The sequence below is a fragment of the Lynx rufus genome, unplaced genomic scaffold, assembly GCF_022079265.1.
Source record: "Lynx rufus isolate CCGP_SWC_20201006 ecotype Redwood Valley unplaced genomic scaffold, mLynRuf1.p SCAF_13, whole genome shotgun sequence".
NCBI classification, from domain to species: domain Eukaryota; kingdom Metazoa; phylum Chordata; class Mammalia; order Carnivora; family Felidae; genus Lynx; species Lynx rufus.
The window spans coordinates 56,441,110-56,456,800 of record NW_025814827.1 but is presented as its reverse complement, the minus strand read 5'-3'; the positions used below and the strand labels follow the sequence as shown (position 1 = coordinate 56,456,800).

General features: G+C 40.0%; 2 protein-coding genes across 3 annotated transcripts in view; one reads left to right on the top strand and one right to left on the bottom strand.

The window, feature by feature from the left end:
- Positions 1 to 8,159, top strand: part of RALGAPA1 (Ral GTPase activating protein catalytic subunit alpha 1) — a 278,485-nt gene extending 270,326 nt beyond the window's left edge. For both annotated transcript variants that reach the window (XM_047075616.1, XM_047075615.1), the window contains exon 40: positions 6,813 to 8,159. In XM_047075616.1, the coding sequence (XP_046931572.1) occupies positions 6,813 to 6,961 (149 nt within the window). In that variant the 3' untranslated portion in view covers positions 6,962 to 8,159. The remainder of the gene's footprint in view (positions 1 to 6,812) is intronic.
- A 2,134-nt stretch (positions 8,160 to 10,293) lies between these two features.
- INSM2 (INSM transcriptional repressor 2) lies at positions 10,294 to 11,958 on the bottom strand. The gene has a single exon (XM_047074640.1). The coding sequence runs from the start codon at positions 11,956 to 11,958 to the stop codon at positions 10,294 to 10,296; it is 1,665 nt and encodes a 554-aa protein (XP_046930596.1).
- Positions 11,959 to 15,691: the final 3,733 nt, after the last annotated feature.

The window sequence follows — 15,691 nt, the reverse complement described above, 5'->3', positions numbered from 1 at the left end:
TGGAGTCCTTCATATTCTTCTTAATGTTCTCATATTGTGCATTTGGCCAGTTACATAATGTGGGAAGCAGTAGTCTCACTTTCTGAGGCATAGTAACCAAGTCAAGGTTCTGTTGGCTTCATTTTTTAATGTATTTTACTACTTTATTAAAACTTAGTGGCACGCCTGGGTGGCTCAGTCAGTTAAGTGTCTGACTCCGGCTCAGGTCATTATCTCACGGTTCATGAGTTCAAACCCCGCATTGGGCTCTGTGCTGACAGCTCAGAGCCTGGAGCCTGCTTCAGATTCTGTTTCCATCTCTCTCTGCCCCTACCCCATTCGTGCTCTGTCTCTCTCTCTCTCTGTGTCAAAAATAAACATTAAAAAAAATATTTTTAAACTTAGTTATATCAATAGTAATGAAGATGTGTATTTTAACATAAACTTAATACTATGCTACAAAGTATTTACTATGCTACAGAGTATTTTCAGTTAATTTTTTAAAGTTGTTTTTGCCCTCAGGAACCATTATAAAAGCATGCAGTCTAATTTTTAAAAGGGTGTTGTTATCTGTAAATGACTTGTTCCAGTATTACTGAATACATTTTTTTTTTGCAGACTTTTTAATACTTGGGAAAGATAAAAATTTTTAGCTAGTGGTTCTCAATTCAACACAATAGTATAAAATTGGAATATTTGCTCTTTTCTATAGTAGCAAAACCATTATGATATCTGAAGAATGATTATCTTTTTCTTCCAGTCATCCCAAATTTTTATCATAAACCACCCCATACATGTAGAACTCCCTTTAAAGTTATAAGTCAAAGTGAGAGAAAAAAGAAATGAAATAACCACATAATAGCAATAGGGACGTGACTTTTACATAATAGTGTGAAGTTTTTTAGATTTTTACTTTTAAGCATAATGATAAAATTCAATTGTCACACTGAAGAAATGCATTCAAAATTGTAATTGAGAATCAACTTTAGATATCCTATGCGTAACCCATGTATATAAAATAATGCTAATTGATAACAAATACAATCATTTGAAATCAAGTTTTAAAGAAGTGCCAGTATGACAATCATATAAAGAATATAATCTGTTCTTTCTAACCAATCCTATAATTCTATTCAGTGGAATAGTGTAGAAAACCACTATTTTTTAAATTTACTTGGTTCAAGATTCTCTAAAACCTGCTTTCTGGTTAACACTAATGCATCAACTGTTTGACATTGAAATCCAAAAAAGATACAATTTTTAGTGTTATTTAAATTAGTATGAAAAACATTTTTGGTGTGTCATAGTTGATCCATAAATTTCGTAACTGTATTTTCTCAAAAGGGACTCTGTGACAGTAGACTGATACTTAAGGGAAATTATTTTTATCCCTAAGGTCATTGAAGGAGATATTGTGATGTCACACTTTTGTTGATCTCCCATAACTACATTACCCATTATTAGATTTTTCTTGTCCTTTATTTTTTAAAAAAAATTATAGGAAAAAAATCCCTTTATCTTTGTCAGGCATGTGTGTGGAAAATATCAAAAGTTTTACAGTGGCCTCCTTTTTTAACTTTATGTTCATAAATCTCTCTCCTCTGACTCTCAACTTTAAAGTTTAAAATGAAATTACTTCTTTTCTTGGCCAGGTTACATTGGTGGTCCAAAAATCTAAGTATTTTTCCCTAACATCACACTGTCTTTTCAAATCAAGTCTTTTTTTTTTCTTTAATAAAAGAAATTCTAGGATGCCAGCAACAAGAAACAGGATCCTGTTTTGCTGAAAGTACACAGTAAATATTGTCTTTCTTAATGTCAGCATTAAAAATACACCCATAATTGTTCCACTATTTTTTTTACTGTCATCAGCCATAAATATTTTTGAATGCTTATTGTGTAGTCTATCTAGAGTTACATCTAATACTCTGTTACTTAAATTGAGTAGATACCTCTCTTTGGATTTATTGTTTTTCTACAAATTAGAAGTTTTAGTACTCTAAATATTAGAAGGTTGATTGGTGTTTGTCTCTATTATGCATATATAGACATACATAAATATATATCTAATATACATACCACTTTGTTGAATTACTTTTAGGTTCCTTTTGGTTACATATAGGTTCCTACTTAAATAAATGTGAAAATTGTAATACAAATATTTCTGTGCCATCAAAATAAGAGATAAAGTGATAATGAATACCTAGAGTAACATCTAATCTTCATTCTAACTGCAGTTTTGCTCTTAATTCACAAATATGTATTGCCACATGTAGATAGGACAGTATTATGGTCAGATCTATCTCTTTAAAAGTTATTTTAAACTTTCCTCCCCTTTTCAGGCTTTGAAATGATCTGAAAGAACACACTGGAGCTCCTCAGAAGATAGTTATTTTATACATATCCTAGATGTTATTATTATTTATAAGTGCTAGTAGGAAAATCAGTTTCCTTCAACACAGAACATAAGCTATCTATTTGTTATGTTTTTAAACCTGCAGTTATAAGCAGTCAAATGTATTTTGAACTTGAAAATTTGGCTTATGTCTTGTTGACCAAGAGGCAAATAATATTAGTCTTAAAGTCCATTAACCTTTTGTGACAATAATTACTAAATTCAGTTTCCACATAGAACATTCATTCAGATGTATAATTTTTGTAGTGAAAATAATAAAAGAATAATTCAACAATTACTGAGTGCCAGGCACTGTGCTAAGCACTATACGTGCATTCTCTCATTTAATCTTCGCAGCAGTTCTGGGGGCCTGAGGGTGGGGGAGTTTATCCAGAGTCACCTGATACTTGGTAAAGCCAGAATCTGACTTCATAGTCCATGATCTTAACTATTATAATTACCTGTGTAATCTAAGTATTTTCAGTCCCTTCGTGCTGTTGAAATTGCCCTACAACCTGTCATATTTACAAATTAGATATTGTTAAAGATTCTCATTTTAAAGATTCTACTTTTCCACCCATTGAAAAATCTTTTTTTTTTTTTTAATAGATTAAAGTTGCCATGGGAGAAGTATGGAGTATGGGCTTTGGAATTAGACTGATCTGGATTTAAATCCTAGTTCTGTTATTTATTATCCACATAGACTCAAGTAAATTAATCTCTTAAACCCAGTTTCTCCATCTGTAAGGAGATAAAATATGACACACTTTAGACTGACATGTTCTAAATCTTCAGTAATGGCAGTTTTTTATATCTTCATTCAAAATTAAGCCACTTTATTTGCCTGTATTTCTGTACTGTTTAATTTTAGGGGTGCCTGGCTGGCTCATTCGGTCAGGCATGTGACTCCTGATATCAGGGTTGTGAGTTCAAGCCCCGTGTTGGGCATAGAGATTACTTTAAAAAAATAAATAATGTGCTGTTTCCTTTATGACATCCAGTGGTAGTGCATACGTGCTAATCTTAATCACTAATCAACTCCTTTAACAATATTAAAGCACTAAGATTATTAGGGTAATCTGAAAACTTTAATAAGTAAGGTTATATTTTGTGGGACTACCAACATAAGAGTGGGTAAATTCTTTAATTTTCTCAAAACTAAACAGTATGTTGTGTCCTCCACATTTCAATGGTTATATTTTGTAAGTGGTAATTTTCATCAAAAATATTTCTAATCTCTGTCTCTTCCAGTCCTCATCTGTTCTGATTCAAAGTCTGTTAAATTTTACTCTTATCTGTTTAGTAGCTTTATTATATAGCTACACTTACTGTATACCTGCTGTGTGCCAGATCTTTGCATATGCAATCATTCATCCCTCACAACTTTGCAAAATAACTAGTATTTAGTATTGTCTCCATTTCACAAAAAAACAAAACTTAGATCAGTTTACCCAAGACCCAAAAGCTAGTAACTTGCCAGACTTGGCATTTAACCTGGGCCTGTCTAACCCATCCCCATATTCTTCCTAAAACATCACAGTGCCTCTTAGTTCAGTATTCATTGGATCTACTTTCAAAGTATTTTTTTATAACTTCAGTGGTTTTAAATGGTTATACCTGTCAGCAAGCAGTACAAAGCCATGATAAATAACAATCCACTGAGTTCCCTTTTGTAGTCCGTATAGACCCCAAAGTCGTGTTCATTATAATCAGTGTACAAAGTATAAATCAATTATACCATCAAGATGAAGACAGAGTATGTACTATAAGAATATTAGAGATACAGTACATAGGACCCCGTAAATACTTTTTACTTGAGGATATATTAATAGAAATGATTAAAGCAACATTCTTTATGACTCAGGTGATAGAAATCAATACTTAGGCAGAATAGGGTGTGAAATGAAGGGTACGTATTACTGTATTCTTTACATCTAAAATCGAGATCTACTGTAAATTATTTATAGAGTTTGAGTATGCCCAGTATATACCACAAATATCATTTGCCAAAACTGAAGAGGTACTGATAAGCTATATACCACACATGCTAAAAAGCCTGATTTGACTCTCAGTTTATTGAAGGGGGATTTCACACTGCAGGCAGTAAGGGAGACCTGGAGAAATTGCTGTTTTTGAGGAAAATACCCTTTGGTTTTGGCATACTCTAAAGCAGTATTCTCCAGTAAAACTTTCTATAATGATAGAAATGTCCTATATCTGCACTGTTCATTATGGTTGCCACTAACCAGATATGGTTGCTCAACACTTGAAATGTGGCCAGTACACCAAGGACCCACATGTTTATTTTCACTTAATGTTAATTTTTTATTTTAGTGTGGCTATGCCTACCTCTTTGGACAGTACAGCTCTAGAGGTTTTATGATTTAGTGATTATGATAACCTGCCACCAGTACAATGAGCACTTTAAAAGGTAGATGTTTACAGAATCTCTCATAGACTTTTTTCTTTTCTTTTTTTCCTATTTGAACTTGTTAGTTGGTAAGTATAACATTTGAATTTACAAAGCATTGTCCATTGTTAAACATCATCACTCTAATGCATTGCATGCCCAATTTCATAATAAAAACTTGATTACTCTCTTCTCTGCTCCTCAGTTAACACCTGTAAAATTCTGCAGTGTCTCTCATATCTGTTATCTGTCTTCTCTTTTGTTTTCTCACTTCTGCTCGCTACTCCATTTCTTCATTCACAACAAAGAAAGAAATGCAGTGATAGTTCTCTTCCTCCCAAAACCTCCGCTAGAAAACATTGGCCATCTCAAGGTAAACAGCCATGGGAAGGCCTCTCATGATTGGCCGGGAATAATATGCATTACCAGAAAAGCATGAGCTACCGCTCTTCACCTTCCTTCTGCCATCCATCTGCAGTGCTTCCCTAAAAAGGGCCATGGATTCATATTCTCCTCTAGGTTTTCCAGTATGGGTCCAGTATGAACCAATTCAGATCTTCAGGAAGAGTAAAGGTGAACAGAAATATATTTCCTTCTCCTTGTGTTTTGAAGGCCAACCTCATTTCAGTTAGAAAACAAAGAATTGTTGGAGAAATTACTTTGAAAAGAAGGGCAATTGGACCTAGATTCCAAGTAGTGAGAAAATATTTCTTCCCTGATAATATGTTTGTTCTGAAGTATAATTGTAACGTTTCACCTTAAAAACACTCTGAAGTATTCTACCAAGATAGATTCTTAATAATACATCTCTGTAAGATCAGTACCCCTTATTGAACAGTTTTGTTCAATATTCATAACTTCAATTTAGGCACAAATGTTTCATTATATGGAAGTGTTAGTATGATTATTTCCACGCTTGAAATTTCTCTGAGGTGCTCCTTTGGCTAACAAATATGCCAAAAGTTTTCCTGCAGAGTGAAGAAATGTATAATAAGCCTGCAGCCTGTGTGAGGTGTTTGTGACATACATAAAGAAAATGTTCACATACATAAGGCCCAGAAAATCTGGATTAAAGTGTCTTAAAATATACAGAATTTTTAAATTGTTGTTCTATTTTCAGATTGTTTTATTTTTTTTTTGGAGGGCTTGTATTTTTAATGTAATTTCTTATTCAGAAAATATCTGAGGGCCTATAGTGTGCAAAGTTCTATAGCATTGCTGTATATTAGAGAATCATAATTCATAGAAATACGGTGCAGAGGTAAAGATACTACTTCGTAAATAACACAAAAAAATTTCCAATTTGAATTTGTTTTTGCTTCTTTTAATGTTTGTTCATCCTACTGACTATTTACTTGCTGTGACTGGATGGAGTAACTGCAAAAATTTAAGTTAAGGAAAACAAAAGCATTGCTTATCTCTTCTAAATGGAAGACATTTTGAGGGGTCAACTTGTCTTTTATTAAATTTCAGATAAGAGTTCTTGTCTTCCTCCTTCCCCTAGGAATTTATCTTGCCCCTTTCTAAAAGCATATTTAAATACCCAGCGTGTATAATGGTCTCATTGTGTTGAATTTCTTTTTAGAACCATTCGGTGCTGTTGTTTTCAAGTTTGAGCAATGGAGACCCTTTTCTTGGTTATACCCTGTACTTTAGAGATAGGAATTGGTCCTTCTCTCACCTGCTTCTTAAGCCCTTCCCTGCATGCTAATGATGCTTTGGATCCCTGTCCTGTCTGGCCCAAAGATTTTGCTTCCCATTGCTTTTTCTGAGGAGCTCTCTGGTTAGTCCTGGCTCTGGAAACAGTGATTGGTGCTTTCTTGCTAATATAATTACGTGAGCCACCAGATGACTGGGTTTTAAATAAAATCTTAGTAGGCTGTTCTAAAAGGCAAGTTTTGGCCTTGCTTTTTCCCCTCAAAAGACCTCATTAAGGGTTGGGATCCATGCTACAGATGAGTAGCAGATTATATCTTATGGGGTGAGAGGCCAGATGACATGTGCTAAAGCTCTTAATATTTCCCACAGGCTCCTACCCAGAGATTCTATCCAGTGAAACTCCCACAGCAACGCAGGTAGACGGGGCTGACCTGGCCTCTCCAATGTCTCCTCGAACTAGCAAAAGCCGCATGTCCATGAAGCTGCGTCGATCCTCTGGCTCAGCCAATAAATCCTAAGGAGACAAGCAGCCCAGCAGTGTGATCAGCAGTAGCCACCTTAGCATGAACATAGTGTTAACCCTTTCAGGCCTTCGTGTTTGCCATAACTTGCATGTATCTTCCTGAACATTTATTTTAAAAAAACACTGGATTTAAGTAATTTCTAACTTAATAGGTTTGGATTGTTTATTCAGTTGGTTTTTCCCCCCCAATACTCTAAGCTGCCATATTTTTGGGGGGTGGAGTTTTATTCTACACCCTTTACCTTCCTAATTATGTCTAAGCAGTTTCACTTTTAATTTCATGATTAACTCTGAGCCAAAATATAATTGGACAGATAGTCTCATTATTTTATTTATCGTGCCCCATTGCAACTTTATGGCTCAGTAAATATGTGATTGTTTTTTACAAATGTAAATTTTTAAATTTAAGCATTTGTAAAGTTATAGCAAAAGTTGCAAATCTTAATACACAGGATGTGTATGGATTATTTATGTTATGAAAATAAAACAAAATAAATGGTTGTTTAGTATTCCAAATTCCAACTAACATAATTTTAGCATTAACTTTTTCTTCCCAAAGCAATGCCTCATTTCTTGGCTGTGCAGGTGATGCCATGATATATCTAATAACAAGAAAAATCACTGTGCTGAACTTTGATTTATGTTTAGCTTCCAAATATTTTTCTAATGTTTTGCTTTTTAAATGGTATCACTGTTAAATGCCATTTTTATTTTGAGATTGTGGCCCTGTATTATTGGCTGCTGGATCCTGGTGTATCGTTGTTCTTTACTAAGTACCAGAAAGAGGGTAACGGGGGGATGGGGAGAAAGAAAGAAAAGAAAAAACTTTTCTGATATAAATGTGTTGCTTAAATTATGTGTATTTAAAAAGGGAACATGACCCAGGAGTCTAAGTTAAATATTATATTAATACTGAACTTGCTGGTGCAAGCTGGTATACATTCCACCCCCCCCCAGAAATACTTTCCTACAATAAATAAGCTGCTCACATTTTGTTCATATTTTGTTTTGAACGGGCATCTCCTAAGGAAATGTAGCATGACATCAGTACTAACTGCATGTGTAAATACATCATACCGGCAAACTATAAAATATAAATTATGTATCATCATTCATGTAGTATCTACAAATTTGTAACAGTGAAAGAAAAAGATATGGTATTTAATAATACAATAAAAATATTCTTATCACAATGTCTATGAGCATTGATTTGTCTATTTCTCATCTATTTGTCTTTAATATATTTTCAGACTTAATAAGTAGAACTATGTGATTAATGGAGAGATGTAAAGCATAAACCTAGGTTATCTTAGCAAATCATGAAAAATGAATTCAAGTTCTCTAGTTAGAATACACCCCAAGTTATTTCTCAGAGATTCTACCATAGTCGTTAAAAATGCAGGCAATTTTATACCCTTGTAAGGGCTGGCCAGAAATTTAACCCAATACACTTGGTTAAAGCATCAATTAAGCTTAGCCTTCTGTTTCTTTGATTTTTAAATTTCATTTTGTTTGGTAATACACATTCAGGGGAGAAAAAAACTTTTTGCAGACAGTTTCTAAATAACCTTGCAGAGTTCCTATGCACTTAAGTTTTTGTTTTCTTGTAAATAAAAATAGATTCCTAGGAAACTGTGGAAGACAAAATTCCTATGAAAGCTTATGTAGAAGATAAACGAGTCCTTGGGAACAAGGTTAACAGTATAGATAGTTTCCCACAACCAAGGCAAAGAATTACAGAAAGGAAAGTCAAGGTAACTGCTTACACATTTCTATGGTGCTTTCATTTTTTAATAATGAACAGCTAATGGATTGATGAAATATAACAAAATGGAATGAAAATGCCAACTTGGAAACAGTGAAGTTAATTAGCATGGTTAACATTTTTTTCATCTTTGGATAAAACTACCAGCTTTTTTAAAGAAAAAATACTTAAAATATATTTTCTGTTGACATTTTTAGGTGGTAAAGTATCTTTAGATTTAAAGCCTTTTGGAGCTTAGTCTGTGCAAGCCATACTTCAAAGGAAATTTTTCCATTGCATTTCTGCACCATTATATGCATTTATAAAATATAATTTCTCCTGTCTGTATTCTATCTAAATGGGTCACTAAGAATCTAAAGTAGGATACTAGCTTTGGGGAGATAAGAAATGTGGCTTTGAAAAATAGGCTGTGTTCAATGAGATTCTCAGGACAAACACAGAACACAAGAAAGCACCAGCTATGTACATTTATTTGGTGGTAAGCATCTTACAAATATGGGCTATCTGTCGAGCAATACTCAGCCAGTGTCCCAAACTCTGGCTATTAGAGCATGGGTACAGAGTGTGCACTGAATATGGTTTACAAAAAGAAATTTCAGAAACAGATTGCTGCTGAAAAATGACTATTGAATGAAAAGTCATTCAGTTCCATAGTGGATTATAGATAGGTATTAACATCTTCCTTAAGCTGAACATAGTTTCATATATAACACTGTATAAGATTTACAACAGAAGGATTAAACAATTTGGATGAAACCCTACTAAAACAGTCAAACTTCCGGAAATGAGTTTTATATTTCCAAAAAAAAAAAAAAAATCTGTTAAAGTATCTCTTCCTGAAAACACACAAAAAAGCTAAAGGTGAGAATTTGGGGGTATCTCAACCCCCTCCAAGTAAAGTAGCACCCTCTCCACCTCCAAACACTAACTTAAGAATGGACTACTAATACTTTAGAAAGAACGTTTACAGGGAGATCCCCATATCCCCCCAAAGCGCAAACATCCCCTTACATTTCCTGCCCACAGGCAGAGGTCTTGAGTCTTTCCCCAACCCCCTGTACGTTTGGCACCAATCACATAACTTTTAATTCACAGAATATACAATGCAAGAAATCTGACCCTATTGAGACAGAAACTACATAGGCGCCTGCAATGGCAAGAAAAAAAAAAAAAAAGACTACCACTTTTGGTAGTTAGAATCATTTGCAGATATTGAGACATGCACGTATTCACTACGACTTTCCATAGGAATTACAAGTCATATAGGATTCGTTTGGGTCTCCAGAATGAGGGGGGAAATCCTATTTTCGTGGGGTAAGAGAGAAGGCTTTTAAAGTGACAGTCCTTGACCGCGAATGTTTATATCATATACATACCTGCTCTAGAGAGGGATTTTACATTTCGCTGTCCGCTTCTCTGGCGGAACACTGACTACTGGGAGTTTTAGGAGAGAAAATATAGGCAGCAAAGAGGGTAAACTTGCAAATTCAAGAAATCCCCACAGAAATTCCCTTGCTCTGTTTCCTCCAAAGCCAACCGCATAATCTTCCTCATCTCTGTCCTCAACAGCCAGGCCGCAACGGCATCTGCAGCAGCAGTACCTGCCGACTTTCTGAGGGGTGGCACTTATTTATGTGCCGGGTCAGCCCCGGGGAGCTAAAAAAAGTGGACGGGCAGTGTTTGCACGAGAAAATTTGCTGAGCACTCCCGTCGGATGCCCCGCCTGGGCTTGGAGCTTCAGGGGGGGCCCCAGCCAGAGCAGGCAGGAGCAGCTCCTCGCGGACCGCGTGCCACAACCGGTGCTTGTCCCTGATGTCTGCGGAAGGGAAGTGGGCCCCGCACAGCGGGCAAGCGAAGGCGAGCGGGGCACCGTGTTCAGAGCCAAAGCCCGGGGCAAGTGCACGAGCAGAGCCTGCCTCGTGAGTGCCTAGGTGCTTGCGCAGATAGGCTTGGCGACGGAACTTTTTGTGGCAATATGGGCACATGAAGATCTCGGGTCCCCCGACACCACTGGCACTGCCTGGCCCAGGCACCCGGCGCCCCAACATCCCCTCCGTATAGGGGACCTGAGGCAGCGGTGGCTCGGGGTGGGACACCTGGAGGCCGGGGTGTGGGGCGCTGTCCTGGTGCTGCTCCGCCCTGGAGCTGTCCCTCGCCTGCAGGTGCTGATCCGCCGTTTGCTCTGCCCGGCTGTTCTCCTTCCCCTCCGCCAAGAAAGATGCAACAGCCCCAGAGTCTGGGGAGGCTGAGGAAGGAGGTGGCTTCCCGTCGGCTGAAGAGACTGTGGCAGCATTTGCCGCTGCGGGACGGGGCTTGTGCCAACGGCGATGGGAGGCGAGGTTCGCAGGGCAGCTGAAGACCTTGTCGCACTCAGGGCAGCGGTATTCGACGCGTACGATGCGGGAGCAGCGGTGCTGAGCCAGAGCGAAGGGGTCCGCGTACTGCTCCTTGCATAGCTGGCAGATAAACTCCCCCAGTGGTGTGCGGCTGCCCCCCAGGCCCCTGGACGGTGCTCCGGGCTCCTCCTCCTTGATCTTCAGGCCCAGAACAGGGGACGTGGTCACTTCATCTGCGAAGCTCAACTTCCTCATGGCCTTTGGCTTCTTGACTCCGGCGGCCGCGGGTCCAGACGCGCAGCCCGGAGGTGCCTTGGCACGGCGCTCGTTGCCAGCGGCCCGCTTTAGGCCTTGCAGGGTGACCGAGAGGGGTGCAGGGTCTGGATGGAACTCTGGCTCTGGGAATGGTGCCCGGAGCGGCAGCAGGAACTGCTCCCCGGAGGTCGGTGCAGCTGCTGGCGCCGCCGAGCTGGAGAAAGCAGCCACCGCGGCGGCACCCCCGGGGAAGGACTCTGCAGAGACGGGTGAGCTGAGGCAGCGCTCCAGGAATGCCCGGCGCAGCTCCACGCCCGCCGGCTTGGTGGGGCTGGGGCTGGGCCCGGGGCCCTCCCTGCCATCCGCCCTCCACTCCGCAGCACCTTCCTGCCCGCCCTCCCCTGGGCTCACCCTAGCCGCCTGACAGGACGACCCCGACAGCTCGCGGGCTGCCGCCGCCTCCTCCAGGGTGGGGGGTGCCACCTGCTCCGCACCTGGCTGGGGAGCACTGGAAGCCTCCTCGGGGAAGGGCGGCGCCCCCTGGGGCCCCAGCAGTGGGAAGATCCGCTCAGCTAGGCGCACTCGGTAGGAGCCCCCTGTCCGTTTAGTTCGCTTTACCAGGAAGCCCCTCGGCATGGTGGAGTCGGGAGCGCTCTGGGGGCAAGGAGTAAAGGGGGCGCCGCGGGGGCTGAAAGCGGACGAGCACCGCAGCTACCCGAGCTTCGCCACAGCCGTCATGCGTGGGCTGCCTTTATAGCTGAGATTCGGGCCGGGGGACCACCGGTAGCCTTCAGGCTGGGCCGGCCAATCAGGAGTGGGAGCGGGCGCCAGGGGCGGGGTTTTCGCCTGGCTGGGCTCTCAGGGGTCCAAGAGGCTGGCTGCGGCGCGTGCCCCCACCCCACCACGCAGCGGCCTCCGCGCGGCCCCAGCAGCTGGCTTCGGGGCTGCCGCCTCCCCCTGCCGCCCACCAGCGGAAGAAGATATAAAAAGGTAAGGTCCGGAGTGTGAAGAAGCTCGGTACTCCCTGCCTCAGCTGCCTCCAAGGACCGTCCAGGGAGCCGGGCGGAGAGGCAACCGATGGGCGCCCTCCTTTCGGGCCGGGCCCCTGCTGCATCGCACCCCCGACACGCGTGGGAGTCTGAGGGAGGCCGAGTGGGGGGAAGTCGAGGGGAAGGGGCTGCGGACAGCGGGTGTCGGGAGGCGACCGAGTGGGTGTCCGCCGGGGAACGGGTTAACGTCCTCTGCCCTTATTGAGCTGATGAGAAGCTGCGACCGAGCGGCAGGCCGGCTAAATCCACCGCCCTGTGCCTACACTTGACGGCGGGAGCACGTCTGCCATCCAGTATCGATCGACACTGCGCGCGTCTGTGATACTATGAGAATTCATCTGGGAAGAAGGGCTCTCAGTGCGGGAGATCGTGCGTGCTGGCAAGCCTCTGGAGCTCAGGACGCCAGCCGGTTTCTGGACCCTGGTCCTCAGGGCTTATAAATGTCCCCTCCCCGATGGGAAAAGGAGTGGGGAGGGGAAAGTAGGATCTAATTTTCGACTGTCCTCAGATAAAGTGGTTTCTCTGTTCACACCTTCCACTTGTACTACCCAGAGACATGACTTAGTGCCTAACTGACCTGTTTAGCATGGAGTAGATTGGGTGAGAAATACTGGCAGAATCAGGATTTCATCTGCTTCCCCTTATACAAGTGATACTTTGCAAAAGGTGTGCTATGGGCCACATTTAATAGATTCTCATCCTTCACTCTGTAATGTGCCCAGCACTGTTTTAAGCACTAGAAGAGATGTGAAAGTTTGTAACACAGCTGAACTACGAAATGATTAGAAAATATGACAAATGTATAATTAAGTGCCAAAAGTCCATAATATAGATAAGTACAACGTGAGACTAGGAAGGGGAAAGAACTCAAATCTCCTTACTAAATCAAATTGGAGAAAAAGACTGAGCAATGTAGTTTTAGACTACAGATATAACAAACAGATGTAGTCATCAATAACACACATCCTCAGATCCTCTTCCTCCTAAGTGAATGAAGTGTTTTTACATAGAGTGCATTATTTTGGGGACGCTTGGAAGCAATTATATATTTGTATCATTAACAATATTTTAGGCATTCTACTTAAGGAATCTCTAATCTTTTCACACATACACACCAAACGGAAGGAGATATTATTTACTCTCCCTTTTTTAATGAGGGGATTGATCCACAGAAGTTAGGTAAATAACTTGCAAAAGTCACCCAGAGCTCAGATTCAAACTGAGGCCTGGCTAATTCCGAAGACTTTTCCACCATACTAGTGACTTCAAACTATTTTTTTTTTCTGGTCACATCCCACAATAAGAAATATATATTATGGTACACACATGCAACTGAAACAAAAATTTCACAAAATAATATTTAGTTTACCTAGGTATAATGCATTCTTGTATTTTCTATGCAATTATATTTTCTTTTTTAAAATGTCGATCATAGCAAACAAATTGATTTCATGACTAATGGACCCACAATACAAAAAAACACCTTTATTATGGTGTTTCCCATTAAAAATCATGAAACCATACAAAATGAAATAAGCTTGATACTTTATAATCAAAATTAATATTTGGAATCACTATGTAAAATATTTGGGCCCTTTTTTAAAATATAACTTATTGTCAAGTTAGCTTACATATAGTGAATACAGTGTGCTCTTGATTTGGGAATAGATTCCCATGATTCATCACTTACATACAACGCCCACTGCTCATCCCAACAAAATAATTGAGCCCTTTAATAGTGTTGATAAATTCAGTTTCCCAAATTGATCATTTCTGACACATCAGTTTATGACTTGTATCTTCTCCTTTCCTTTCTCCTCACGGCCCAAACATATTGTGTGGTGTTGACAATTTTATGTAAGATTTTAATACTTTAAGACAGCCCCTTTCCAAGAGGGGCTTTTCCTCAGATGTATGTAGTACTTTGTAAGAACTGCCATAAGAATTGCAACCATATGGGGCGCCTGGGTGGCTCAGTCTGTTGGGAGTCCAACTTCGGCTCAGGTCATGATCTCCCAGTTCGTGAGTTCTAGCCCCGCATCAGCCTTTGTGCTGACAGCTCAGAGCCTGGAGCCTGCTTCAGATTCTGTGTCTCCCTCTCTCTCTGACCCTCCCTGGCTCACATTCTGTCTCTGTCTCTCTCTCAAAAGTAAATAAACCCCCCCAAAAAAAAGAAAGAAAAAAAAAGAAAAAACAATTGCAACCATATGACCCAGCATTTGTGCACCTAGGCAATACACAAAAAAATTGAAACCAGGCACTGAAACACATCCTTGTACGCTGGTGTCCACTGTAGCATTGTTCAGAAAAGCCCAGAGATGGAAACAACCCAGTGTCCCACAATAGACAGATATATCAACAACATGGGATATACACAAATGACAGTATATTATTCAGCCATAAAAAAGAATGAGTGCTGATCCATACTACAACATGGATAAATCTTGAAAACATTATGCTAAGTGAAATGAGCCAGACACAGAAGACAAATATAAGATTTCACTTAAACTGAAATATCTAGAATAAGCAAATTCATAGAGCTAGACTGTAGATTATTGGCTATCAGGGGTTTGGGAAATGAGAACTTACAGTATAATGGTTACAGAATTTCATTTGGAGTGATGAAAAAATTTTATTAATCAATAGTGGTAAAAATATATAGTGGTGATAGCATTGTGAATGCTGTCAATGCCACTGAATTGCATGCTTAAAATTTTTTTGTTATATATTTTAAAAATGGGCATTTTTGTTATATATATTTTGCAATAAAAACTGTTCAGACACACACAGAACAAGTGGAAGGCAAAATCATGGCATATCAGACTGTGAAAACAATGTAAAGGACCAGGTCATGTAATCTGGACTTTATGTCATAGGACAGGCACAGAGAGGCATTTAAAGTTTTAAAGTGAGGAAGTGACATTTGCTTTTGAAAACGCAGGAGGAAAAATATCTTTGGGTAAACTTTCTGCCGGAGAGAGAAAGGGAAACAGATATAAGAGTCTCCTTCTCTCAGTCCTTCCCCTTCCGACTAACTGAGAATGTGGGTCTTTTTTCTAGAAAAACTAAAATGAAGGAAACTTAAAAAGTCTAAAGAGCAGTTATAATAGAAGAATACTTCATAGAGTGATTGGCATAGAGCTGATATTCAATACATGACCATTTGAATAAATATTGTGAGTTATTAGATGGACAGCAAATGTGTCATCCAACCATCCCTCCAGCCATCCTGTCTTCCATCTGTACATCTACTCAATCACTCATCAATTAATTGTGGTATATTCTTTCTGTGATAGTTCAGAAACACAGCATCCAAGGAG